Raw genomic sequence first — 27968 nt, forward strand, 5'->3', positions numbered from 1 at the left:
CACTGCCATTCTCAAAATCATCGGAAATGGACTTATCAACTTTTAGCACGCAGTGCTTCAATTTGATTTTATGCAGATTTTATTGTAGATCTTGTAACTTTTTCTTCTTCTTTTATTTATAATAATATTATTAAGTGAGATAGCAAAGTCTTGGTTGAATTTTGGAGAGTTAGCTGACTTTCTTCTGTCATTGTAAATTAAATGTATACCATTCGTCTTGATATGATAGTGCAATGGTGCACTCTCGGTTTAACATTCAATCAGATTATTTAATCTTAATTTGTGTCGAAAAATGTATGTAGGCCTACATGTTTCTATATCTTAAAATTTTCCAACAAAATCTGTGATGTGGATGTGTTTGAAGAAGATTACTTCGAGTCTTGTCATTTGAAGGAAAGCTTTTATTGTAATGTGTATTTTAACAACCATATTGTCTGCAGCTTGTCTAACATTAAGCAAAAATATGAGAAAGAATATTGATTTGTACAAGAATTACGGTCATTTCATGACAATATTTTCCTTCCCATTATCTGTGTTCAAGTATTTATCACGACATAGATATAGGCCTACTTTTAAATCTCTTCTTCGGTATTGACTTAATAAATAATAATAAATGTTATTTTATGCATAGCATCGACTATCTAAGAATTCATGTCTTTAGCAGAGCTGAGCACCGGAAGCGAATCCAAACTCTAAACGGGGACGCTTAATATTCATCCGTTACGGCATCAACGCTGTGCGGTGTTCGGCAGGGAAGAAAGGGGTTGAAGAGAAGTCATATGGCTCCCCGTGAGAGAGTAGAATTCGCTCTTGCTGCCCAGCCCTGCTTTAGCGTATGTTTAATAAAAAGCGGTTCTCATGTTCATATATTTATGTTACAGAGTAATTCAAACCAATTTACACTGAAGAACATAGGACTTGTTCCACTGGAATATAAGTGGCAAATAAATACATATGAATCTTATCCACTGCTTCCTAGTCCTTTAGATGTACTTGAAGTAACAGAATGTCCAGGGCAATCTACATCACACGTTCCGTCAACAACAAATGAATTGCAGCTTACTTCATCCGCCACTCAAATTTTAACAAATAAATCCTCTCATAAACTATCAGGTCCAAAAGTCAGTGCCGGCTCTGTAACTGTCAAACAATATTTAATTTCAAATCACTCTAAGGTAAATTCCGCCGCATCTCAGATACAGACGAAGACAACTGATCAATCTGGAGGTCAGTAAATATAATTTATCTTTTTCTGGTTTGAGTTTCATAATATGTAAGGAGAGTACAGTAGTGAAAGTGAGGTAGTAATGTTTTAATTCTGTGGTTCCAAAGCAAAAGGTGATGTGTCAATTTCTGGCGAAAATGAGATTTTACAATATTCTGTGCATCCTGATGGTATGGTACATTGTTAAAAATTTGACAGTGGATAATTTAATAGATATTTACTTCAGACAGTGGTTATCTTAATTTCTATAATATAATATCTGTCGTATAATGACTAGTATTGTTATATTTATATTTTCCGATACATTTATCATTAATAATTAAGAATTACTAGGAATATATGGTGCTAGCCTTCTGTGTCCGAGATTGCGGGTTTGATCCCGGCCAAGGTCGATGGCATTTAAATGTGCTTAAATGCGACACGCTCAAGTCAGTAGATTTACTGGCATGTAAAAGAACTCCTGCAGGACAAAATTCCGGCGCACCGACGACGCTGATATAACCTCTGCAGTTGCGAGCGTCGTTAAATAAAACATAATTTAAATTTAATATTATTTAATTCATTTGGAAAGTGTCCTGTTATAGGTATACCAGGTATCAACTAAATCTAGATCTATGGATTTGGTGTGCCAGCTGTTTCAATTTTAATCATTCCAATATTTTTGGATGTAAATTCTTGAAATTAAAAAAAAAATATGGTTTATTTGACGCCGGTGTGCCGGAATTTTGTCCCGCAGGAGTTCTTTTACGTGCCAGTAAATCTACTGACATGAGCCTGTCGCATTTAGGCACACTTAAATGCCATCGACCTGGGCCGGGATCGAACCCGCAACCTCCAGCACTCCCAGGGCTTGATGTTGAATTGGATTGCTTTTTTCAGTATTTTGATTTCGTAAAAATGTTCTTATGTTGTTGTATGCAACACATTTTTAAAGTGCTTGAGTATGTAATGTAATGTGTATATGTGTTTGTATCTACATTACGTGTTTATCTACAGTATGTGTGTATTCATATATGCAACATGCATTTATGTATGCAATACAGTATGTGTATTAAATACGTGTATGCATGTGTGTATTATGTATGTACGTAAGTGGGTTTGTGCTTACGTATGTATGTACGTACTTATGTAATGTGTGTAGGCCTACTTATGCTTGTATGTGTATGTGTCTACTTTGTATGTATGTATGTATGTATGTATGTATGTATGTATGTATGTATGTATGTATGTAATTTATATTGGATATTTGTCATTTATTGTACTATTTATTTCCTTGACAATTTTTCATACAGGTGTTTATAAACATCAATCAGCTGGCGTGTCAGACTTGTTTAGTAGGACAGCTGATGTGTCAGACAGAACGATTGATACCTGGATAGAAGATGATGACGTACCATTTCTTGTGACTCCTGAAAGTGGAGTACTGGAAGCTGATGAGATTGTGACGTGCTCTGTTGTTTTCAAACCACGTGATGTTTTTGATTATAGAATGATTTTAACTTGCGAGTAAGTGTGACTGTTGTTTTTACTGATTTGTAGTCGTGTAAAGCACAGCGTTTTATGCCTGAATGAATTTAACTTGCGAGTAAGTGTGACTGTTGTTTTTACTGATTTATAGTCATGTAAAGCAAATACAGCGTTTTATATCTGAATGAATTTAACTTGCGAATAAGTGTGACTGTTGTTTTTACTGATTTGTAGTCGTGTAAAGCAAATACAGCGTTTTATGCCTGAATGAATTTAACTTGCGAGTAAGTGTGACTGTTGTTTTTACTGATTTGTAGTCATGTAAAGCAAATACAGCGTTTTATATCTGAATGAATTTAACTTGCGAATAAGTGTGACTTGTTTTTACTGATTTGTAGTCGTGTAATGCAAATACAGCGTTTTATGCCTGAATGAATTTAACTTGCGAGTAATTGTGACTGTTGTTTTTACTGATTCGTAGTCATGTAAAGCAAATACAGCGTTTTATATCTGAATGAATTTAACTTGCGAATAAGTGTGACTTGTTTTTACTGATTTGTAGTCGTGTAATGCAAATACAGCGTTTTATGCCGAATGAATTTAACTTGCGAGTAAGTGTGACTGTTCTTTTTACTGATTTGTAGTCATGTAAAGCAAATACAGCGTTTTATATCTGAATGAATTTAACTTGCGAATAAGTGTGACTTGTTTTTACTGATTTGTAGTCGTGTAATGTAAATACAGCGTTTTATGCCTGAATGAATTTAACTTGCGAGTAAGTGTGACTGTTGTTTTTACTGATTTGTAGTCATGTAAAGCAAATACAGCGTTTTACATCTGAATGAATTTAACTTGCGAATAAGTGTGACTTGTTTTTACTGATTTGTAGTCGTGTAATGCAAATACAGCGTTTTATGCCTGAATGAATTTAACTTGCGAGTAAGTGTGACTGTTCTTTTTACTGATTTGTAGTCATGTAAAGCAAATACAGCGTTTTATGCCTGAATGAATTTAATTTGCGAGTAAGTGTGACTTGTTTTTACTGATTTGTAGTCTTGTAAAGCAAATACAGCGTTTTATATCTTAATGAATTTACTCTTCTTTATGTTGCAATATAGTTACGATTCTTTTTTTAATACATCATATAAATTAATTACGTATTACCTAAGATTCGGGAGAGGCAACGTTTTATTATAAGGTAGCTAACTGTTCTATCAGAATACTTAGTAAGTAAAGACTTTTAGCAGCCTAGCAGTTACGAAAGCTGCTCTCGCGTCTCCGTCATGATCTTTAGAGCTCTATTAAGTGCTAGTAATTTGAGTCGCACCACTTACATGCCAAATGAAATGTTTTTTGTTCATGCAGAATGCTTGCATAAATCTATGCAGGCCTAGACATCCAATACATCTGCAGTGCAAATAACGTTTGTGGTGTAGTATAACGGAATTTAATCCCCTGCGGTGGCTGAGTGGTCAGACCCTCAGCCTGTCACGCAGGCGATCAGGGTTCGAGTCCCGGTCAGGCCTAGGATTTTTCATTGAAAAATTCATAGTGACACTTGTGGCGGGCAAGATCGCAGTTGGAGTTTTTCTCAAGGCTCTCCCGTTTCCCCATATTAACCATCTACATCATTCCGTCACCAGTCCTCCATTTCGTCATCATTCCATAGCATTCCCGAACGCCGGCAGGCGATACACGGAGAGAGCTGGCCTAGGAACGAGGGGGTAGTCTGCTCGAAACCTGGGTACGCAGCGAACCTTAGTGTAGTCAGCCGGTATGGGTTTGGGAATACGCCTAGCTTGAGGGTTAGCGCAATAGATCATAACAGGTCGCAGTGCTGGGCCATAGTGCCTTCCTCCCCAAAATTCCATTCCATTCCAATACAGAATTTAAATTATGTTTATCGCTTCGAAATTTTCCAACTGTCAGTCAAATGTCAGGTAATCACATGGCGAATCCTCGGCTTCATCTCACCAAACACCATCCCGCTATCACCAATTCCATCGACGGTAAACAATCTATTAGTTGATGCAAAAAAGTTGACCAAATAAGATACTGTTTCATCATATAGATCAAACGCCTGAAAGCTATGTGAGAAGGGATCCATAATGATTTACTGATAACTTCTAACAAGCAGACATTCTGATGGGGGCAGATAAAAAAGTTAATTTTTTTCTACCACCATGTTAATAATGTCGAAAGAAGTGCTTTTACGAATTTTGGCCACTCGACCGCAATTACGAGGGCCGTAAAAAAATTAGTTTGCCAGCGGCCGTTAACAGAAAAAAAAACATAATTTTATTGGACAAATTTATTGGAACCGACACAGCAATTGTTGAGCTATTTTTCAACATATTTTCCATCGGAATTGAGACATTTCTCATGTCATGGAGTCGACAGAGAGAGGTGCAGACGCAGTCAAAAGCTGGTTCCGATCTGAGGGGGCCGACTTCTATGACACAAAAATTGATCCCATGGTATGAAAAATGTCTCACTTCCAGTGCCGGATATGTTGACAAATAGCGCAACAATTTCTGTATCTGTTTCAATAAATATTTCCATGCAATTGTGTTTTTTTTATAAACGGCCCAAGGGAAAATCACTTTCTGGACGTTCGCAATTGCGATCGAGTGGCCAAAATTTGTATAAGCACTTCTTTTGACATTATTAACATGGTGTAAGAAAAAAATTTAACTTTTTTATCTGCCCCCATCAGAACTTTTGCTTGTAAGTTAAAAAATAATTATTTCTGTCGATAGAGTTTAAATTAGATTGTAACGTGGTGGAAATAATTTCCCTAGAACATAGCAAGATTGATTATGCTGTCGATAAATGTCTTATAGACTATCTAATTATACTTATTTTTATAGAATACCAAACTTAGATCCTCAGCAGAGGCCTCTGGAAATAAACCTCAATGCCAGGAGCTTATTGCCGTACTGTCATTTTGATTTTGAAGAATCAGACTATATCTCCAGTGGTCGGCGAGACCCTTCATTGCCAGGACCAATGGGTATAGGTGCATGTTTTTCTTTGGATCCTACCACTCGTGTTCTTGAATTCAAAGTTCTTGGAATAGGAACAACATTTAAAAGGTGAGATTATAATTTATTCTTATAATTGTTGACGTATTTTATTAAATATTTAACGGGTAGTCTATAGACAATTGATTCCACTATATTTCGATATGAATAGTAGGTAATTAGCGACACTCGCAAGTGAACAGTCGCTTCCAAATAAAAACACAAAGGCGTCGTTGAACGACTATTTTACCAGAGCCTACTTCTATTAATATGTAAACTTATCATTACAAGCTCTGCTCAAACTGACATCTAGTCAAATGTATGTCTTATATCTGTAAATACACCGTGATTTAAAAAGGATGGTGCAAAAGTAAAGCTGATTTATTCATAACTGAACGAACTTAACACAACTGTATTAACATAAGAAGTCGCGTTAACTTCCATGTTTTACCTGTGCACTACAAAAACTCGATATGAGCATCGTTGATGACACGGCAGATGTCGAGACGATATTTCAGTTTTGTCCAGACTCTTAAGCCTACCAACATGTCCTCGGATATTGACTCCACTGCTTTTCTGATGCGTCGTCTCAGGCCGTTCAGGTTCTGTGTCATGGGGGTAACAGACACAAAGTCCTTCAATACCCACACAGAAAAAGTCGCAGGTTAAGTGTGGCGATCGCGGAGGCCAGAGTGACATTGATGAGTCGTTGTATCTTGCATGACCGATCCAACGTCCTGGAAGAGTATAATTACTCTTCCATAAAATATGCCATACCATGGATTATGACACCTGTAGCTCCCTACTAGCACGCCTTATTGACTTGCTAGGACTACATTCGTACACGGCTCGTATCCTATTTACTGTATCTTCCGAAGTCCGACAGACCGGACATTTCCTAGGACATAAACAGCCACTAGTTTCGAATTACGTCACCCAGCGCGCAATGCAGTTTCTATGTGGTGCAGTCCTGCCAAATTCAATCCTAAAGTTTCACTGTACTGTAACAACAGCCATTTCATTGCAATTCTTTTGTTATTTGTCAGTAATGTCCATGTGCTAAAAGGGATAAATGTTCATCTCCCCTCTTGCTTAAAAAAGTCCCTTGTGCAGACACTTGCATTTCCCTATTTTGACTATGCGGACATTTTACTGACTGACCTCTCCAGCGACAACAAAATGAAACTTCAACGTGCTCATAATTTGTGTGTACGTTTTGTAAGCAATGTTCGTAAATATGATCATATTACCCCATCCCTGGAAGCAATAGGTTGGCTTAAACTAGATAAGAAAAGAAATTTACATTCACGTCTCTTTCTCTTCGAAATCTTGAACTCTTCTATTCCTTCGTACCTGTCGTCTCGCTTCACTTACCTTTCTTCCCACCATAATCTGAACACACGCTCTCGTCATGAAACAATACTAACAATACCATCCCATCGCACCTCCTCATACTCATCTTCTTTCACAATAGACCTGCCAAGACTCTGGAATTCGCTACCTGCTAGCATCAGGGACTGTCGAAATAAAATTGAATTCAAACGAAAACTTACTAGGCTCTTGGTCAGTAATTGATTACTTGTAAATAGTTTCTTTAATCTATCACAAAATATTTCAATATTCAGTAATTTCATCACTATACAATTTTGTTATTCTAGATTTAATTTGTAATTCAGTAAATATAAAATATTCTTTGTTTCTCTATGATAAATTATCTAGCTTTAATTATTCAGGTAATCTTTTCGTACTTTGATTTTATTGTAATTGTAAATTTAATACTAATTGTAATATTATTTGTAATTGTAATTGTAAATTTAATACTAACTTAATTGTAATTTTATTGTTGATATTGTAGTTGGAATCTCCTGGTAGAGGGGCAGAGAAGGCCTGACGGCCTTATCTCTACCAGGTTAAATAAATAAATACTAATACTAATGTACTAATTTTTTGTATGCAATCAATGATTTCTATTTATTTATTGGAATTATGCTTTAGAGTCAGAGCATATCAGTGCATTTTGGAAGGATTCATGTTGTAAATTGAATTGTGTAATAGCCAGTCTGACAGTTTGAATTTCACCTTCAGATGCTGATTTGTAGTAGCCCACCGGAGTACAGAGTAGACTCACCCCTTGTGGTGCACTCCGCACAACGTTTTAACGGCAAATTGGTCTATAGCAAGAATTGTGATTAAGGGGAAAAAAAAAGCTCTTTTCATAACGAATGCATCCAGAACTTATGTGATGCAAACAATTTAGCCATTCAATCACTAAAGTTCCTTGTACTTTGTTAAATAATGTCAAGAATGTACAGGATTGGGCATATAAAACCGGCGCGTCTCATCTCATTTGATTTGAAACAAACTTTTTCAAGGAAATGGAATGAAATTAATAAATGGATATGTCCTCTACTAACCTTCATAATAGACGTTGAAAGTGCCTTCCACCAACATCTAGACACTTCTGTGCACGTCTCAATAGGTTTCTAGGCACGTTCCAATTCCTCACGGGTGATTGTGCGGATGCTATTCGGAAAGAGAAAGGGTACGAGCAGAATCCCCTTACTGTAGATCAGTGATGTCAAAGCAAGCGCATTTTTCTGACCTTGACGCCGTGCGCGGGCAGCAAGCGCTAAGTATGGAAAGAGGAAGGGTTGTGTAAATGAATAAGCAACCTGTTGGATTAAGAAAACAGTGGTGCACAAACTTCAAACGGAACGTGAAATTTTATGTCGTTATTTTTATATAGCTCCTTTCTGTTTAATATAGTACGTCCGCTCAAATGAGAGCCACTTGCACCTACCTTGAGCGGGAGGCGTCAGGTGTTTCAGTCTTGAAGCATGCGGCTGATTCTTGGTAAGCCAGCGCTGTTGGCAGATCTAAGTCAGTACTCCGAGAACAAGTTCATATGTATATTGTGGCTTTTGTGTTCCATATAATATAAATCAAAAATAAAATAGCTCCAACGTCAAATAAACTTCTCAATGCAATGCGTAATAAAACACAAGCTACCCAATATGAGTTTCCGTATCAAAGAAATACTTTAATGGCACTATTACATTCAATGGAGTTTAAATATAAAAGTCATGGATCTCAACCAGCAGCAATGGAATCATTACGAATACGGATGTGGCGTTCCTCGTATTTACGGAATATAGAGTATTATCGACAACTGGGTTATGCAGAAGTTTACTTAGATGAAACATGGTATGATACCCATGACGGAGTAAAGTGTTGTTAGTCAGATAGGTCAAGTTATTGTGATGGCAATTTTTCTTGAGATAAAGGACAACGAATGGCAATTTTACATGCGAGGGGAAGAAATGTTTTCATTCCATTCATTATTCGTTACTCACCAAAGTATGTGTGATGCCCCGGCTGATAATCGTGGGACTATGAATTCTAAAATCTTTGAAGAATGATTTGTGGAATGTTTGCTAAAACGACTGGAAGGATCGTTTGACATCATTATGGATAATGTCCCATACCATTCCCGTATTGTGAATCCTGTACCTACCACTAGATCAACAATACTGTAGATGCCATTAAAACGTGAAAATAACATTCCTTTGCCCACGCCAGTCCCAACAACAAAGTTACATCTGCTACAAGAGATAAAACGTAGCCATTACATAAAAAGATGTGTGTACTGTAATTGACGAACAGTCATCGAAATACGGCCATGTTGTACTACGACTGTCCTCCCTACCATTGCCATAGAATTCGTTTAGTGGGAACTGAAAAGAAATGTCCGGTCAGAAAATGAATTGGGAAACAAACCTGTTCAAGAAGTACGGGATTTAATAGTAACTGTGATGGATGACATTAACAATAAAGAGCATTGGGTGAAGTATATCGAACATGTAAAGACAAAAGAAAGTGATTATCGTTCCTTAGAAGCTAGCTTGGAATCTTGTGTAATTGATTTAAATAGTGACTCAACGGACTCTGAATAGGAGGTGTTAAGTGTTTTAGTTCTGTTTTTACAAGACGCACACGAAGATTCACTTCAGTCTTCAGAAGGGAGATATGGCAACGCAGCGTTGTTTACATGGAACCTGTTCAGAGTCGCGTGCCTACTTGCTCCCTGCGGTAAGTGTGTCCAATCGCACGTTCCAAGTGGCTCTCATTTGAGCGGATGTACTATATTATCTATATTGTCTGTAAATCAAAAGTACTAACACTGATTTCTTAATATTGCACTTGTGTTTTAAATCTTAATAACATAATAGAGAGTTAAGAAGGAATATTCACTTAAATTCCATAGTAGTATAATATTATAGTGTATTAAGTGGATGAAACACATCATTCATAAAGTAAGTGATATTCTAAAGAAAGAGATTGACTATGACATGATAAGTTGGAATTTATATTGATGGTATCTTTAGCCTTACAAAAGTAATCAATAAACTAATCAAAACAATATTACAGTACAAAGCAAAGTTACTTAGGTACTGTATCTGTTTTAAGTGTAACTAATATTACATAACAAAACTCTTATCGCATTATGCTTTTAAGGTGATATTTGTGAGCAACTTCCTATCATCAGAATATTAAATTATTTTCTCGAAATCTGCTGAAGCTATAGAGCTGACATTTTTACAACACATGGGCACGTATCTTTTGCTTATGATGTAACAGTAGTTGCTTTGTTAATTCATTTTCTAACAAAAAATTTCCATGCGAATATTTTCAAAAATTTCAATACACTATCTTCAGTAATACGTATATACGGTATATTATATTTACGAAAACATTCTGTAAGGCTACTAAATAAATAGGCCTATACCTGAAAATTTCACTTTTCTATAAAAAAAGTTGAGAAAATATTTCTTTTGAATAAAAAAATCAAACTTGTGAAAAATGAGCATTAAAATTAAAACTTACATTCTTATAATGCAATTATACTTCTCAGGCAAATCTAAAAATTAACATGCATAAAGTTTTAATAAGCTCTTTTCCCTTTATCTATTGAATCAGTGCTGGCCATCCCTGAATATAGCTCGACCAAGCGGCATATACCACCTCTTTCGTCTGTCTCTTTCCTTTCCGCTGTAAAGCGCTCGGGCTCTCCTGGGCTCTAAAGCGTGCGTTTGCTCCTGTGGGCTTCAATTGACATGCCTGCTGTAGATGAACTGAAGGATAACATCAGGAATACCATCCGCACTATCACCCGTGAGAAATTGGCACGTGTCTAAATGTATGTAACCTGTTAAGACGTGCACGGAAGTGTCTAGATGTTGGTGGAGGGCACTTTCAAAATCTATTAAGAAAGTTAGTACAGGACACATTCATTTATTCATTTTATTCCATTTCTTTGAAGAAAAAAAGTTTGTTCCAAATCAAATGAGGTGAGACGCGCCGGTTTTGTCTGCCCAACCCTGTATATTAGATGTAGGCTACTATTATTCACGTAGACCTGTTCTGAAACTATGTAAGTACCAATCCAAGCTTCTGAATTACGTATATGTTCTTTTTTTCTTTCAGGATGTTTGATGTTGTTAACCCAACAGACCAAACATATTCCTTCTCGTGGCATGATGTCAATTCAACGGGCGCAGAAGAAGTCACAAGTTTTCATTGTTCCACTATGAAAGGTGTTATAGAACGGGGAAAGGCATTTAAAATGAAGTTTACCTTCTCTGCGCAGTCAACTGGAATCTGTGAATCATTTTGGAATTTTTGCATTGAAGAATATAACATAAGAACACCATTCCTCTTGGTAGGGAATGTCACTGAGCCTTTAGTATATTTTCTGACTACCAATCTCAACTTAAGCCCAACTGTAATTGGTTAGTAGTTATTAATTATATTTTTATAAAAGTTATTATTATTATATTAAATTATTTTGCGTCAGTAACTTGTATTTATCAAGTATGGCAAATTACGCTTATAAATTTGTGAACTAAAAACGTAAGATATTACCTGACGACTTGTCGTCAAAGATATTAGTACTCGATCTCAGGCGGGATCAATATTTGTAGTTAAGCAGAGCGGATATGGTGCAGGTCTGCTCAAAGTACACTGCTCCGCCGATTTAGTAGAATGTGTTTCAGTCTAAAAAAAAAAAAAAGCAGAAAACAGTACAACGTTATCTGTTGTGACGAGAATCTAAGCTCCCGCACACCGGTAAGGCATCATGTCACAAAATTTTCACGCCTGAGTATTAATGACACCTAGTATTTAACATCTAGAAAAGGGCGCAAATATTAAGGATATTGCTGGAGAGTTTAAGCTAATATTTGTTTATATATTTCTTTATTTTTATATTTATTCATTTATCTATTTGTTCCTTTACTCACTCACTCACTGTCTTATATGTTTATGTATTTGTATGACTTGAGACTTCCCCGATGTTTGATATGGAGTAATTATTCTCGGGTTCTCAGTCAGTTGAGCTGGATAGTTGCTTTCCAGCTTTCGACGACTAGCTCTGCCATCTTCTTCAGGAAGTAAATTGTCGTGGGACCATGTCTAGCCGGTATATTATATGATGTCAATAGGGCTTTTGAGGACCAATCAGGATCTAGTTCCTAGTCCCGACCGCCTGTCGTGTTCTGGTTGGTCGAAGCGTGTTGATGGCAAGTTTCCATTCTGTACTCAGCTGCAGATACTGTACTCAGCTCTCTGTTGAAATTATTGCCATCTAGCTGAATTTCCATAGCGGATAAATCGCAATATAGCGAACTCCAGTAGGGGAAGTTATCCCCACCCCCATGAAATGTGCATTCGACACAACACTCGCCTATCACGTAGAGTGTCTGTTGAGCTAGTAGGGGAAAGGTGGAAGGGGTCGTGGGCGGAGCTTCTACGTTCGCTATATTGCGATTTGCCCTCGATAGCTTCTTTGATGACAGATTAATCGATTAAATTCCACAATACTACGAGGCCTATTTATCAATTATACATTACCGCATTTCTATATATAATAATACAATAATAATATTATTTTCTTCCATTTCATTAGGTGTACCGACTTTTGAAACTGTAACTCTAGCGAACAGTGAGGATATTCCGTTAAGATACAAGTTTCAGCCCGCATCACTTTACTCAGATGGACAAGACAAAGGTCTTTCAGTGTACCCTATGAATGGTACAATTGAAGCAAACAGCGAAACAGTTATCCGGTAATTTGTAGCTTATAAGTATTCTCAATAAAGTAAACTCTTACTGAAAAATCATTAACGCCATTAATGTAAATACATTTATTTACTATATATATATATACATATTATGTTGTTTTCTAATGCCAGGCGTTTGACAATAAAGTCATTTGACCTCTTGCACTCCAATATTTTTCAAAGATATTATCATGGCCAGCCACTGAAGCACAGATTTTGAGGTGTTCCGAATCCATTTCTTGGTTTGAGTTGCACAGTGGGAGGTTTATATATATATATATATATATATATATATATATCTTAAATTTCTCAGTAACAACATAATTTTCTTAATTTCTGTAGTTACGAGTAACTTCGAGTGTAATGCTCAGTGACAACACAATCTATGCAAGTAATTAGGATGAACAAATTCTCTACAAGAAAAAAAAAAAGAGGATTTTTCGAAATTTGGCTCAAAGTAAATAGGCCTACATTTATTACCATGCAAATTATCCTCTCCATTTCTTTCCTGAGTTTTCTGTATTAAGAATAAAAGTTACTTTTTGCTAAAGATACTAAAAACTGTAACTATACGGCATCACTCATGAGATAACTAAGCTAGGAGATAATTGAGTAGGGCGGCCAGTTCCTTTCTCCCTCCATTGCATACATAATAATAATAATGATACCTACTGATAATAGATGTACAGTACATATCAATCCAGAGGTATTTTTTTAACTGATGTAAAATTACCGCTAACAATGGCGGCATTGTTGACACGTTTTCAATGCCATCTATGTGTGAAGCACAAACTTTTCAAACGCATCTCCTACACCATCATCATCATCATAATCATCATCACCATCATTATTATTTCAGACTTTATCATATTTAATTTCAGTCCTTTCTTTTGTTTATTGTTCTGAAATGTTATTGGATTTCCTTAGCGTTGAATTCATCCCCCAAAAACCTGGTGAAAGTATATTTAATTTGATGTGTTCCGTGAAGAAACTGCGTCAGCCATTGCAGCTGCATGTAGAAACTTGCTGCTATGAGATTCAGCCTGTAGTGACGTGCTCAGATTTGAATACAAAGAAATGGAATCTCAGTCCCACTTCAACCAACGTTATTGACTTTGAATCAGTAAGTTCATTATGCTAAAGTTAACAAAATTATTATAATTTGTATTTTTTCGAAAATGTGTCCTGTATAATAAGTAGACTTCGTGGAATTGCCACGAGAATCGCAAGATTTACTGCGCACGCGGTATAGACTGTATGAGAAGGGGGCATGCAACGGATGGAGTATGCCTCTAATGTAAACACTGAGCAGTGTACTGCGGTTACAATAAAACCTGTATCCTGCATTCAAGAAATATAATGAATGATCTTTGAAGTAGGAAATGTCTAAAAATTTTTAATACACAATTATTTTATAGTGAGATATATTAACTCTTAAAATTTAATGTAAGATACTCACATCATCCTTGAATATGTGCATTGCAGTGAAGAGTTACGTACATTTTGAGCGACTGCAAAGTATCTTCTCCGATGGTCAATTAAACAGTTTTTATTTTGGAAAAATGTACGTTCAATATCACACGATGTAATACGTACATATTTGAAGAACGGAAAGTCACTACTTTTTAGTACACCAACTTCAGATGTCTTGTCGTGACCTGATGGTACATCATTTATAATACGAATTTGTGAATAGGCAGAATTTTTAGCAATAATGTTTCTCAACTTACATTTCACTTTTTCTGAAATTAGTAAATTATTATTTTGGATAACGGTTTGTGATTCTTTATCCACTTTATTAGGGGCTTCTAAGAGTTGTAGTTTAGACGATTCTAACAGGATGATGCTTTTGGACACGATTTTAAAATAGAATCAATGAACAGAATATCTTCCAATAGCAGTTCAGAATGCAATGATTTTACAGCTGCAACAGAGGAACTGTCTGTGCTATCCAATGCATCAATTATCTCCATTATTTTTCCGTAATGTTCTGCATAATAATTAACAGCATCCAACCACGTTCCCCAACGAGTCAAGACTGGCTGCGGGAGTAAGGGTATTCCAGGGGGAATTATTTGGAACAGCAACACTCTCACTGTAGTATGTTTGATTGAATTCTTGTCTGCACTGAACAAATGTTAAGCTTTGACTATTCCAACCATAGTAATGCAAAAACAAGTGCTTACATAGGTATACATTAGCTGTAGCAGCTCTATCTATTTGGACCGGTCACAACTCTTAACATGAACTGCTTATACTACTAGACCGGGCGGTCGCTCACCTCCTCTATACTACCGTACATCGACAACCTGATTGCATGCTGCGCGTGGCAATTCAACGAAGTCTAATAATAAGGATATGAGTAAAGTTCAGAAAATCGTGAGAAAATTTTTTAACTAAAAATTACCTTAAGTTATATTATGGACCTAGTAATGTGCATACAAATAGTGATTGATTTATTATTTTGAGTCTTTCTTAGGAAAAATCATTTATGTTTAAAGAAATGTTGTCTTTGCAACCAGGAAACATTTTGCGAAAACAGTGAAGAAGCGAAACTCATTCTACTTTTTTCCCTCTAATTACGAAAATTTTTGTTTTTCTTTAGACTTGTTAAGGATTGTATAAGATAGTTAGGTAACAATACTAATTATAATAAACATTGATTTTCAACTCTTCATGACTTACTCGAAAACAGTTCCTTTTTAATTTTCCAGTGATTTAAGTTGTGAAGGTACTATTCTATGTCACACGATGATAATTATTTTGTACTGTCAAGAGATCGTATTTGTGTTATATTATGCATTACATCTCAACTGGAATTTTGCAGATCATATATATTTAAACAATTATTTTCGTATTTTATTAATATCCAGTAAAATTGAAAATACTGTCTTAAGTCGCAAAATAATTGTAATGTTTCTATATGTGTGATTTAAAATAGTAGAATATTATTAAAGTTGAAATTGAGAAAATTAATTAAAACAATTTTCATTATTTCTTTCATTATTCACGTCGCTGTTAATATTTATTTGTATATATTGTACATTTCAGATCGTACCTAATGTTATTAAAACTCTTGTTTTCAACTTAACAAATATTGGGAAGTGTACATTCCGCTACAATTGGATATACAGTGAAGAACAAAACAAATTTAAATTCCGTGTGTCAGATAAAGAAGGACTTGTAACATCACAGTCAAGAGTGTATTGTAACATGTCACTCACGTTTTTTGCCAAGTTAGAACTGAAAGATTTTGAAGTTAATCTTCAGGTAAATTGACTTTATATTTACATATATTACCCTTATATACTTTATACTTGTATATTTATATATAGGCTACTTGTATACTGTACACACATAAAGTGTTCTAGTGGGCTTTACGTGTTTCTGGAAAGAAAATAAACATATAGGGCTATTCCATCTCAAATCGACCGAAATATAGAGAAAATTGACCTTGCAATTTTTAAATACAATGAAACTTTTTCTGTCCGTAGACAACTGTGATATAATGCTTTGTGCAAAGTTTGAGGCATCAGAACTTCATAGTGTTTAAATTAAAAATATTTAAATTTATCGTCTTTTCATAAAATTGGCAAATTTAAACTGTTGTGGCTCCGAAACCCTTTCACCCAATGATCAAAATCATGGTTTATTTTGATGCTGAGAAGTTAAAGTTTATATTGACATGTAAACAGTTTTTCTTACGTTTTATGGAAATGGAGAAATTTAGATTTTTCTTCATTAAGACGCCTTTGGCCACGAAAAAATATTTTTAAAATAGGCTATATGATTAGATTCCGCATTGAAAGTACAAATAAACACATATTTTTTACTGGTGGTACGTTGATAAGAAAGTATTGAAAATATCAAATAAAGAAAATAAATAATACGCGCGTGAACTAACCAGCTGACTGTGAGACGGGAGGTAGTCGAGACAAGCAAGGCCAGGAGACAAACACGTGATGTGTCGTCTAGCAGCGCATGGCTGGGCTAGTTTTATCACAAGTTTTCATAAACACAGGAGTAAAATGACGCCCAATGCTCGCTTATCTTCAGCTCTCGGCCAGTGCGTGCGTTCTTGGTGCGGTACTGCGCCGTTCAAGTCTAGGCGTGTGAAAATAATTTATTTAATACCCTCGAAACTTATTGCCGAACCACTAAGCAAGCAATGCCGAATCCCTCTTAATAATGCAAGGTTTTTTCTCAGTATTTCTTTACGTTTTTACAAATGGCCAAAAAGCCTAAAAGCAAGTAAAATCAGATTATCTGTCTTTCTGTTTACAATAAAAATAAGGATTACTTCTTAACATAACCTACCAAATGTCAGCTTCAAAATAAGCTCTCGTTCAGTGTTCTGCAGTAAATGGTTCCAGAGTTCTGAGAGCTGAAAGAGGCTTGTTTTTATAAAATACGCTAAATTTGTCGCTCAATAATACGAAAACCGTTTGACTTTCGATAGTATATTTTTGAAAATGCAATCCCCTCAGCACCTTGTATAAGTAGGGAAAAAATTAGAGTATAAAAAGTGCGAGGTTTTTTACTGATCGATTTCATATGGAATAGCCCTAGCTTTACATTGCATTTCGTCGAAAACATTTTTGTATTCGTGGAAAGAAGTAAGGGCAAAGTTATTTTTATAATCTGAAAATATTTGCAATATATACTAGGCCTACACTTTCTCTCTTCTCTGTCTCTGTCTGCCTGTCTCTCTCACACACATACATACACACACATACATCACACAACAGGACATTTCAGTTTTCTCCTATATACGAAGTATTTAAGCCGATTACAATAGGATAATGTCTCTTAAAAAATATTACTCGAAAACTAAGACATTTCCAGCAAACCTTACTGGCACTCTTCTATCTTACATTCCAATTTTCTCTAGATTGGCACGCAGAATCATAGACGGAAACAACATACGTTGCCTTCAGGCACCATCTTTCGTAGATACTTACATTGTACTGAAACTTTTTATGGTTCATTTACCTTCCAAAAACACTTACATAAGGGTTTAAAAAAAAAGTTAGAGGTAATTTTCATTGCTCATATTTTCTTAATTTTCTACGCACAATTAAAAACTCAGATACTTACTTATTGAGCTTACACAAGAAATTACATTTCTTTTTGCATCACCATGACAACGAGTTTGTTTTTTTATTTTTTTTCTGGTGGTTGTATTATCTGTAGGCACTTCCTGTAACTTGGCCTGGAAGGTCTCCAGATATTAACCCAGTTGATTATTCGTTGTGGGGCTATAAAAAGGAAGAAGTATTCTTGAGCAAATCTATGACAATTGATGAGTTGAGATGTTGATACAGCGTCGTAAAATAACCCAAAAAAAAATGATGAGCTGAAGGACTCCATCGCCAAACTGTGACAGGTAGCCTAATCCTGAACATGAACTCAGAACTGCTGCTGTATACAGCATTGAAGAGAGACTGTTACTTGTACAGGGACATCATTTTATTTTTACTTCAATTTTTATTGTATCCGAGTTTTTTAATGTACTTCACTCCCACCCCCTCTACTAGTAAACTTTCAACCGTCTCCACACAGAACCAAGCGTATACAGTCAAAGTCGCCTTAAGGTCATAGTAAACACAAACAGTACTGAGTGAGTATAGTATGTCCCAGAAATATGTTCGCTTTGAATATTGAATCATATTTTTGCACAGATACTGTAGTCCGTTTGCCTACATCGCATCCTGGTTTCCCCCACCCGCTTCTGCTGGCCCTCTGTAAAAGCTAGTGGCTGGGCTGTCTTAGCTCTTTTCTGAAAACAATTTCTGTTAGGAATTGGACGTCTACGTAATATTATATACAACTGTTTAAAATAACTTAAATAAAAGGGCCTCGTTAATTAAATGCCACGTGATTTCCCTCCTTTCTACAACCCTGCGACAAAACTCTTGGACGGACAGTAGATAGCATGTCTGAGTAATTTTATCTTTTCGGATCGGGCAGATGTGAAGATTGAATTTACAGCACGTAAGGTACTCTTTTATAGAGTAGGTACAGAATTATTTCAACATGAGTTACTAGTACGAAGGACGAAACTGGTAATTGGGATTAGGTACAATAGTCTATAGCGCGATAATATGCAAAAAAGAACTGAAGAATGTATCGAAATGAACGGCCACCATTTTCAAAATTGTGTTTAAATATCCATATTATGATTATTTTGCAATTTAACTTCATTCTCTATATTGTACGCTAATGTGCTGTAGATAGTATAATGTACACTGCATAATGAATACGTCCGAAAGGATAGTTCATTTCGTAAGTAAAAACACTTATTGTTAATATTGTACTCTATTTTGAATAAAGAAAAACCTAATGAAAATTATCAAACTCAAAATCGCGGTATTTCCTACTTTACGTAAATGGATGAACTACTTTTCTTCCCTCCTATACCTAGTAAAGTGATCTGTTTGCATTTTACGCCAGTATCATCGAAGTCCAGTCATGGAAGGAGATAGCAAACGTTGTTTCCGTTTAATCCAAAGGTATACCCAGGTTAATATTAGAAATGTTAGTCAAAATAAAATGATGTCCCTGTACAAGAACAAAATGGTGGATACATACGATGAAGTTATGGCAATGCAAAATTCCCATTTCTTGTGTAAGATGTCAGTGCCAGAATTTTTAAGATTTTGTAAAAAAGAAATATGAGTAATTAAATTTACTTCTTACTTTTGAAAAAAAAACCGTCATATAGCTGCACTATGCACATGCACACATAGCTACCATGATTGCTTGATACATTTTAAGTCTTTAAACGCATTTTCTTGTATTTTAGATTCTCCATGGGCCCCAGTACAAGATGTTAATTAAAGGTTCTGCAAACAAGACTCAATACATGTTTTCACATTCAGAATACGATTTTGGACCCTGCTTAATTCAAACATCAGATACATGTTTTTATACAACTGTGATTGCATTCTGTAATAATGAAAATGAAGCTGTAGTGTAAGTACCGGGTGTCTATTATAATGTGATCTCATCAATTCAAATTTAGATAAGTTGCAAATATATAAATATTAACAATATATTACACCTGTGGAGTAACGGTCAGCGCGTCTGGCCGCGAAACCAGGTGTCCCGGGTTCGAATCCTGGTCGGGGCAAGTTACCTGGTTGAGGTTTTTCCGGGGTTTTCCCTCAACCCAATACGAGCAAATGCTGGGTAACTTTTGGGTACTGGACCCCGGACTCATTTCACAGGCATTATCACCTTCATTTCATTCTGACGCTAAATAACCTAGATGTTGATACAGCGTCGTAAAATAGCCCAATAAAATAAATAAATATTAAAAATATACAGTTTATGAGATGGCATTATCACTAGAGAGTGGAAAAGTATAAAATTTCGTTTTTGCACCATTAATCGCAGAGTATTGGGAATCATTAATGTTTAGTGTTTCGCCATGAGTAGAATCAAAATGAGGGTACTTCTTTTTCATATTTGTTCATATTTCCCAACACTGACTTTCCTTTGATGTAGGCCTATTTCCTATCTACTGGAGAGTTTTGAAAACGAGCTCAGATTTTCTTATATAAATAATAACAATTCATAACCAATGTCAAACTTCCTCGCTTTCTCAATAAAATTACAAAAATATATAGAAAAGCTAGGTTACAGGTTGAATTCCGAGCACTGTGGCCTCATTTTTGGCAAGGAAGGTATTTCTATTTTCAGTTTTATTTTCCTGATATGTGAATAGCGCCAATGACCTAACAATTCCCGTATTCGTGAATTATTAGGGGTTGCCTACTTAACAAAAATCGGTCTCACCCCAATAAATTAATCCTCCAACACATCCGCCTTTTAACTTCAAGACTATAGCATTGGCCGTCAGTTCTCTTTATTATTCAAGGATAAGGGGTGTACGTGGGGTTTTCTCAAGTGGTATTCTTCCCACTGATTACGTATGTAAAAATGCTGGCAATTATACTTGCTGATAATAATTATTGCATTATATTATATTTGGTTTTGCAATATCAACTCTAGTCTTTTCTTACTTGAATTATTATTACTTACTTACTTACTTACTTACTTACTTACTTACTTACTTACTTACTTACTTACTTACTTACTTACTTACTTACTTACTTACTGGCTTCTAAGGAACCCGGAGGTTCATTGCCGCCCTCGCATAAGCCCACCATTGGTCCCTATCCTGAGCAAGATTAATCCAGTCTCTACCATCATATCCTACCTCCCTCAAATCCATTTTAATATTATCTTCCCATCTACGTCTCAGCCTCCCCAAAGGTCTTTTGCCCTCTGGCCGCCCAACTAACACTCTATATGCATTTCTGGATTCGCCCATACGTGCTACATGTCCTGCCCATCTCAAACGTCTGGATTTTATGGTCCTAATTATGTCAGGTGAAGTATACAATGCGTACAGCTCTGTGTTGTGTAACTTTTTCCATTCTCCTGTAACTTCATCCCTCTTAGCCCCAAATATTTTCCTAAGAACCAAACACCCTTAATCTATGTTCCTCTCTCAAAGTGAGAGTCCAAGTTTCACAACCATACAGAACAACAGGTAATATAACTGTTTTATAAATTCTAACTTTCAGATTTTTTGACAGAAGACTAGATGACAAAAGCTTCTCATCCGAATAATAACAGGCATTTCCCATATTTATTCTGCGTTTAATTTCCTCCCGAGTGTCATTTATGTTTGTTACTGTTGCTCCAAGATATTTGAATTTTTCCACCTCTTCGAAGGATAAATCTCCAATTTTTATAGTTCCATTTCGTACTATATTCTGGTTACGAGACATAATCATATACTTAGTCTTTCGGGATTTACTTCCAACCCAATCGCTTTACTTGCTTCAACTAGTATTTCCGCGTTTCCCCTAATCGTTTGTGGATTTTCTCCTAACATATTCACGTCATCAGCATAGACAAAAAGCTGATGTAACCCGTTCATTTCCAAACCCTCTGTATTATCCTGTACTTTCCTAATGGCATATTCTAGAGCGAAGTTAAAAAGTAAAGGTGATAGTGCATCTCCCTGCTTTAACCCGCAGTGAATTGGAAAAGCATCAGATAGAAACTGGCCTATACGGACTCTGCTGTAAGTTTCACTAAGACACATTTTAATTAATCGAACTAGTTTCTTCGGAATACCAAATTCAATAAGAATATTATATAAAACTTCTCTCTTAACCGAGTCATACGCCTTTTTGAAATCTATGAATAACTGATGTACTGTACCCTTATACTCCCATTTTTTCTCCAATATCATTACTATCATTATTTCATTAGAAGTACTGTATAATAATAATAATAATAATTAATAATTCATTTTTAATATATCAGTCAGTCTTTTGTTAATTCTTATACAGAGAGAAGCAGCGAAAAGTTACCGCACTATGCAGGGGATGTCGGGGAACAGATTGCCCGCAATCCATTGCTCGACTCACCGGTAAGCTGTAGCAACGCGGGCGTTCAGTTTTATTATTATAGGCCTAAAATTCCCGAGGAGAGAGGGGTGGAGTGCGCGGGAAGCGTAGTAATAATATAAAATTACTCACTGTCTCATTTTTGCAGTTTAGAGTGTATATTTGAAAACAAACCTCATATCGTGGTGAAGTCTCCAAACTTGGTAAAAGCGAAGGAAACAGCTTTGATCTCCATTGATTTTCGCCCTAGAGAAAGAATAAAATATGAGGAGACTTTAAAATATATTATTAACAGCAACGAAGAGAAAACCATCAACATATATGGAGAAGGAGTTGAATTGAAGGTATGTAGTTTCAGTAATTTCCCTCATTTTTACAACACAGCAAACTCTCGATTATTCGTGTTACTCACCGGACAAAATTGCACGAATAAACGAAATACACGAATAATCGGGAATGTTAATTGATTGGCCACAATAATGGTTTAGCATAAGAAAATCATAAACATATATCTGTAGTAAGGTACTTAACTTACTGTATTTAAAATCATTATTTTTCCATTTTGAATCTTGCGTACACTACTTTTAACACTTGAATATAATTAATTGATTAACTAGCGGACTTACTCGTGTTAATTATGTAAGATTTGTGCGGCTTACAGCTGTTTCATTGCTTCACGCACCATCCTCAGAGCCTACTAGATCTCGGCGTCATCTCGAACTTCTCTGCCTGTTATGTGGTGTGTTTGATTGTTGAAAGGTGTTGAAGAGTGGAGTCAAATAGTATGTGTGTACTGAAATTGATCTGTGTGTTGAGAATTTGATCGGGGTGTGTTTTAGTGTGTTTGTATATTTCGTATTGTTCTAGTGTGTTGAGTTTTTGGTTCTTGGGTTGTATTTGTAGGAATCCCATGTCCGCTTTTGTTATTGTATGTATGGTTAGCATTGGTTATGTGATAGGCGTATGTAGATGTATTGTGTCTTCTGGTTATTGCTTTAATGTGTTCTTTGTAGCGTGTTTGGAATGATCTGCCTGTCTGTCCTATGTAGAACTGAAACAGCTGTAAGCCGCACAAATAATTAACACGAGTAAGTCCGCTAGTTAACCAATTAATCATTATTTTTACATTTTACGGCAGAATAAAAATATCAGGCTGCTGTTTCATCATTCAACTTTCCTTCTAGTCCTAACTCTTTATGGAAGAACTTTACTTTTTCAACACACATTACACCGGATACTGTAATTCCTCCCGAACGATTCTGACGGAACCATTGTACAGTAAGAGTGCAGTATCCAAAGTTTAGTTATGTTGACTTTTTCATTGATTTACGCTTCAAAGGACCAGCTACACTGCCACAGTTCCGTGCAAATTCGATAAGTGTTTCTTTATTTAGAAAGATAATGTCTCTAAACCACAATAAAAGTTAACTAAACTGTAATTAGAAAGACAAAACGTCCTTTGTTGCTCTAACGCTAACAAATTAGACACTCAAAACATATAATTTATACCTATTCTATTGTTTCTAATTACAGTACTACTGCATTGGAATTACTGTACAGTACGTTGTTAGATTTAGCTTGCATAAGAGCTATTCCATCTCAAATCGACCGAAATATAGAGAAAATTGACCTTACAATTTCTAAATACAATAAAACTTTTTTTTTGCGTAGAGAACTGTGATACAATGCATTGTGCAAAGTTTGAGGCATCAGAACTTCATAGTGTTTAAATTAAAAATAATTAAATTTATCGCATTTTCATAAAATTAGCAACTTTAAACTGTTGTAGCTCCGAAACCCTTTCACCCAATGATCAAAATCATGGTTTATTTTGATGCTGAGAAATTAAAGTTTATATTGACATATAAATAGATTTTCTTACGTTTTATGGAAATGGAGAAATTTAGATTTTTCCTCATTAAGACGCCTTTGCCAAGGAAAAAATATTTTTAAAATATATAGTTAGATTCCGCATTGAAAGTACAAATAAACACATATTTTTTACTGATGGTATGTTGATAAGAAAGTATTGAAAATATCAAAGAAAGAAAATAAATAGTACGCGCGTGAACTAACCAGCTGACTGTGAGGCGGGAGCTAGCCGAGGGAAGCAAGGCCAGGAAACATAACACGTGATGTATCGTCTAGCAGCGCATGGTTGTGCTATCTTTATCACAGGTTTTCATAAACACAGGAGTAAAATGACGCCCAAAGCTCGCTTATCATTTCTCGGCCAGTGCGTGCGGTACTGCGCCGTTCAAGTCCAGGCGTGTGAAAATAATCTATTTAATACCCTCGAAACTTATTGCCGCGCCACTAAACAAAGAATGCCGAATCCCTCTTAATAATGCAAGGTTTTTTCTTTTTTTTTTTTTTTTTTTTACATTTTTACAAATTGGCAAAAAGGCTAAAAGTAAGTAAAATCAGATTATCTGTCTCTCTGTGTATAATAAAAATAAGGATTACTTCTTAACATAACCTACCAAATGTCAGCTTCAAAATGAGCTCCCGTTCAATGTTCTGCAGTAAATGGTTCCAGAGTTCTGAGCGCTGAAAGAGGCTTGTTTTTATAAAATACGCTAAATTTGTCCTCAATAATACGAAAACCGTTTGACTTTCGATAGTATACTTTTGCAAATGTATTCTCCTCAGCACCTTGTATAAATAGGGAAAAAATTGGAGTATAAAAAAATGCGAGGTTTTTTACTGATCGATTTTATATGGAATAAGTTTTTCCAGTTCGGTTCGCTTATCTAGTATCCCAGATCATATATAACAGATTGCTCAGGCTTATATGCTTTGACGGTAACAACTTTTATCAATTTAATTAGGCCTACGCTGCCGTCTAGCTACTGCATAAGAAGTCACGTTATGACTCTCATTTGAATTGCATGGAGCAACTGTACTTCCATCTAGCGGTCGTTCTCAATCGACGGTGGCGATTCTGGCGGTTGTTCTCTTCTATATGTTACCGATTTTAACATGGGCATGGGCAATCTGTTATATATGAGATCAGGACTAGTGCATAGTGCTGTACTATGTTTATACGACAGCTGTGTGTCGATTGTTGCTGTTTATGACGCGCGCTGCTAGTTGTGAGAGCTCAGTTCACATGTATTCGGAATTTCTTGTCGTTTCAATCTTTCGAACACCTTCACCGAAGTAAAAAAGCCTTGCATGAATAACCCGCAAACCGAATAATCCGCGCACGAATAATCTAGAGTTTGCTGTATCTCTATTACGCCTTAGTTGTATATTAAATTCAATTATACAGAGTGTACCAAATTGATATATGTACTCTTTGAAATACTATTTCACAGCAAAGAAATTAGATAGAAATACGATTTTTGCGGTTTATGAATCAGAATGCAGTGGAAAGCGTGGAAACATGTTCATATGTTTATAAACAAACATGGCGGTGCATTTATCGTTCGATGAACGTAAATGGATACTGAAATGTTATTGAAAAGTGGAGAATGTTGTTAAGGTTCAACGACGTTGGAGTGTTGAATTTGGAACACAACCACCAAAAAGGTTAACTATCACAAGAATCCGAGACAAGTTTGAAGTCGACAGTACGGTGTAAGATGTGTTGAAAGGGCTGTGCGGAAGAAAGAGAAGTTCCACCTATAACGAGAGTGTTGATCCAGTCATGCAGGCTTTTGCACAATCCCCCAAAAAGTCAATGAGGCAATGTTCTCGTGAGACTGGTACCAGCAAATCCAATGTGCATCGAATTTTGAGAGCTCAAAAATGGAAGCCTTACATTCCGAGACTTATCCACGCACTAAATGAGGACGACCCAGAGATGGATAGGACGAAGAGGAAGTGCTGCGGAGTTCCCGCCTCGATCTCCGGATTTAACCCCTCCAGACTTTACCTATGGGGAGCTCTAAAGGACACAGTGTACACCATAAAACCACAAACATTGGAGGAACTGAGAGTTCAGATTGAAGATGCCTGTAATGATATTCCATTAGCAACAATCCAGTTGGTATGTCGCTCTGTTGTACGTCGTTGTTGGGAATGTACTGTGGCGGAAGGGGGCCATTTTGAACATGTACGGGCTTAAGGAATACAAAACCGCAAAAATCGTATTTCTGTCTCATCCCGTTGCTAAGAAATAGTGTTTCAAAATATGTATACATCAATTTGGGACACTCTGTATTTGTGTTACTGTATATCACAGCTACTTGCACTCACATAAAATATGCTAATATCACAGTCTACTATATACAGTCACGAAGCTTGAGTTTTGAGGGTGCTAGAAACAATAGACTGTGACGGTACTATTTTTCATTGCCTGTAATGAGGCGATATTAGCGATCCTAGTGGTGAGCAACTACCTAGTGTTTGCATATTTACTACGTATTGAGCTTCGCGACTGTATATACTAGACTGTGCTAATATTGAAATTTGAAATGGACAGTGATATTTGGTAGTGATGGAAGTAGTGATGGTGACGTATCGACGGAGTCGGTGGCGTTGGTGATAAGTGGTGTTTGTTAACGATACTGAGTAGCGTCTGCAACATAAATGATGGCAGTGGTAGTGGTGAGTTAAAATAGCCATCACTGCCACCATTGGCACCACCGCCAACTCAAATCTTACAGCTGTTCTGGTAGTAACTTTTTCTACAAGAGACTTCTAATCTGTTAACCTCCTCATTCGTTACAGATGATGTTGGTCAACCCAGAAAACAAATACATCGATTTTGGAAGCGTTCCTTTGGGCCAAGCTGTGTATAAACACATTGAAGTAATAAATAAAAGCAAAGCAACTGTAACGGTATTATTTGGACTATCTAATCAGTTTGCAAAATGTGAAGACCAAAATGATGATTCTAATACTGAGCTTAAAGTCACTTCTTCTTCCTCGCCTTATACCAACCCCTTATTTGACGCATTGTTCATAAATCCTAATAGACGTATTACTGTGACACCTGAGAACAGTATAAAGCTGTCAATAAAGTTTTTGCCGTTATCAAGAATGCATCCTTTTATGGAAAAGGTAAGCTAAGCATATTAAAAATTCGACTCTGTTTCATAAACTGGTATAATGTATTCAATGTTTATTCAAAAATTGTTTGGTAAGCTTTGTCTTCTAGGCAGCCTTCAATTGGGTGGGGGGAAATTGTTTATTCAAAATAATGAAAGTAATGCTTAATTATTCTCTAATCACAATTTTAATTACTTGGTTTGCTGTGTTAATGCGTAGGATTATTTAAAATGATGACATACCAGATTAAACGGTTCCCAGGCGTTTCGTTCATGTGAGTTCTGTCCATCACCTTTTCATCAACTTTTATTTTAGGTCAACATTAATCGTCCCTCCATTGCAATTTAGGCCTATCTCCACAATAATTCTAAGGTATCCAGCTGTCCACTCCCTTTTCATTCACCTATATTGTTCGGTCATAAGGATTTTTCGTCCATATGATTTATCAAGGCTGTATCAATTATGACGGTAATAATAATAATAATAATAATAATAATAATAATACCTAATAATAACAATAATACTAATTTTATTATTCCATGCTAATTAGGCCTACATTCTTCCCTTGATCACAAGATTTGCCTATTGTCACTAATGTTCTCTTTTTCTTGTAGGTCTACCGAATACAATTTAATTTTCTTAGCTTACAATTCTCAAATACCGATCAATATTGTTATGTTAACGACATGTTCATTGACATCTACCCAGG

General features: G+C 35.9%; 1 protein-coding gene across 1 annotated transcript in view; it reads left to right on the plus strand.

The window, feature by feature from the left end:
* The window catches only part of LOC138709986 (hydrocephalus-inducing protein-like), a 135803-nt gene that overhangs the window by 92462 nt on the left and 15373 nt on the right, over positions 1–27968 (plus strand). Inside the window, exons 26-35 of the mRNA XM_069840666.1 lie at positions 882–1227; positions 2518–2731; positions 5563–5787; positions 11200–11504; positions 12680–12839; positions 13761–13956; positions 15885–16103; positions 19639–19808; positions 22410–22605; positions 26939–27271. Of these exons, the coding sequence (XP_069696767.1) occupies positions 882–1227; positions 2518–2731; positions 5563–5787; positions 11200–11504; positions 12680–12839; positions 13761–13956; positions 15885–16103; positions 19639–19808; positions 22410–22605; positions 26939–27271 (2364 nt within the window). The remainder of the gene's footprint in view (positions 1–881; positions 1228–2517; positions 2732–5562; positions 5788–11199; positions 11505–12679; positions 12840–13760; positions 13957–15884; positions 16104–19638; positions 19809–22409; positions 22606–26938; positions 27272–27968) is intronic.

This window comes from Periplaneta americana, chromosome 12 (genome assembly GCF_040183065.1).
Source record: "Periplaneta americana isolate PAMFEO1 chromosome 12, P.americana_PAMFEO1_priV1, whole genome shotgun sequence".
Taxonomy (NCBI): Eukaryota; Metazoa; Arthropoda; class Insecta; order Blattodea; family Blattidae; genus Periplaneta; species Periplaneta americana.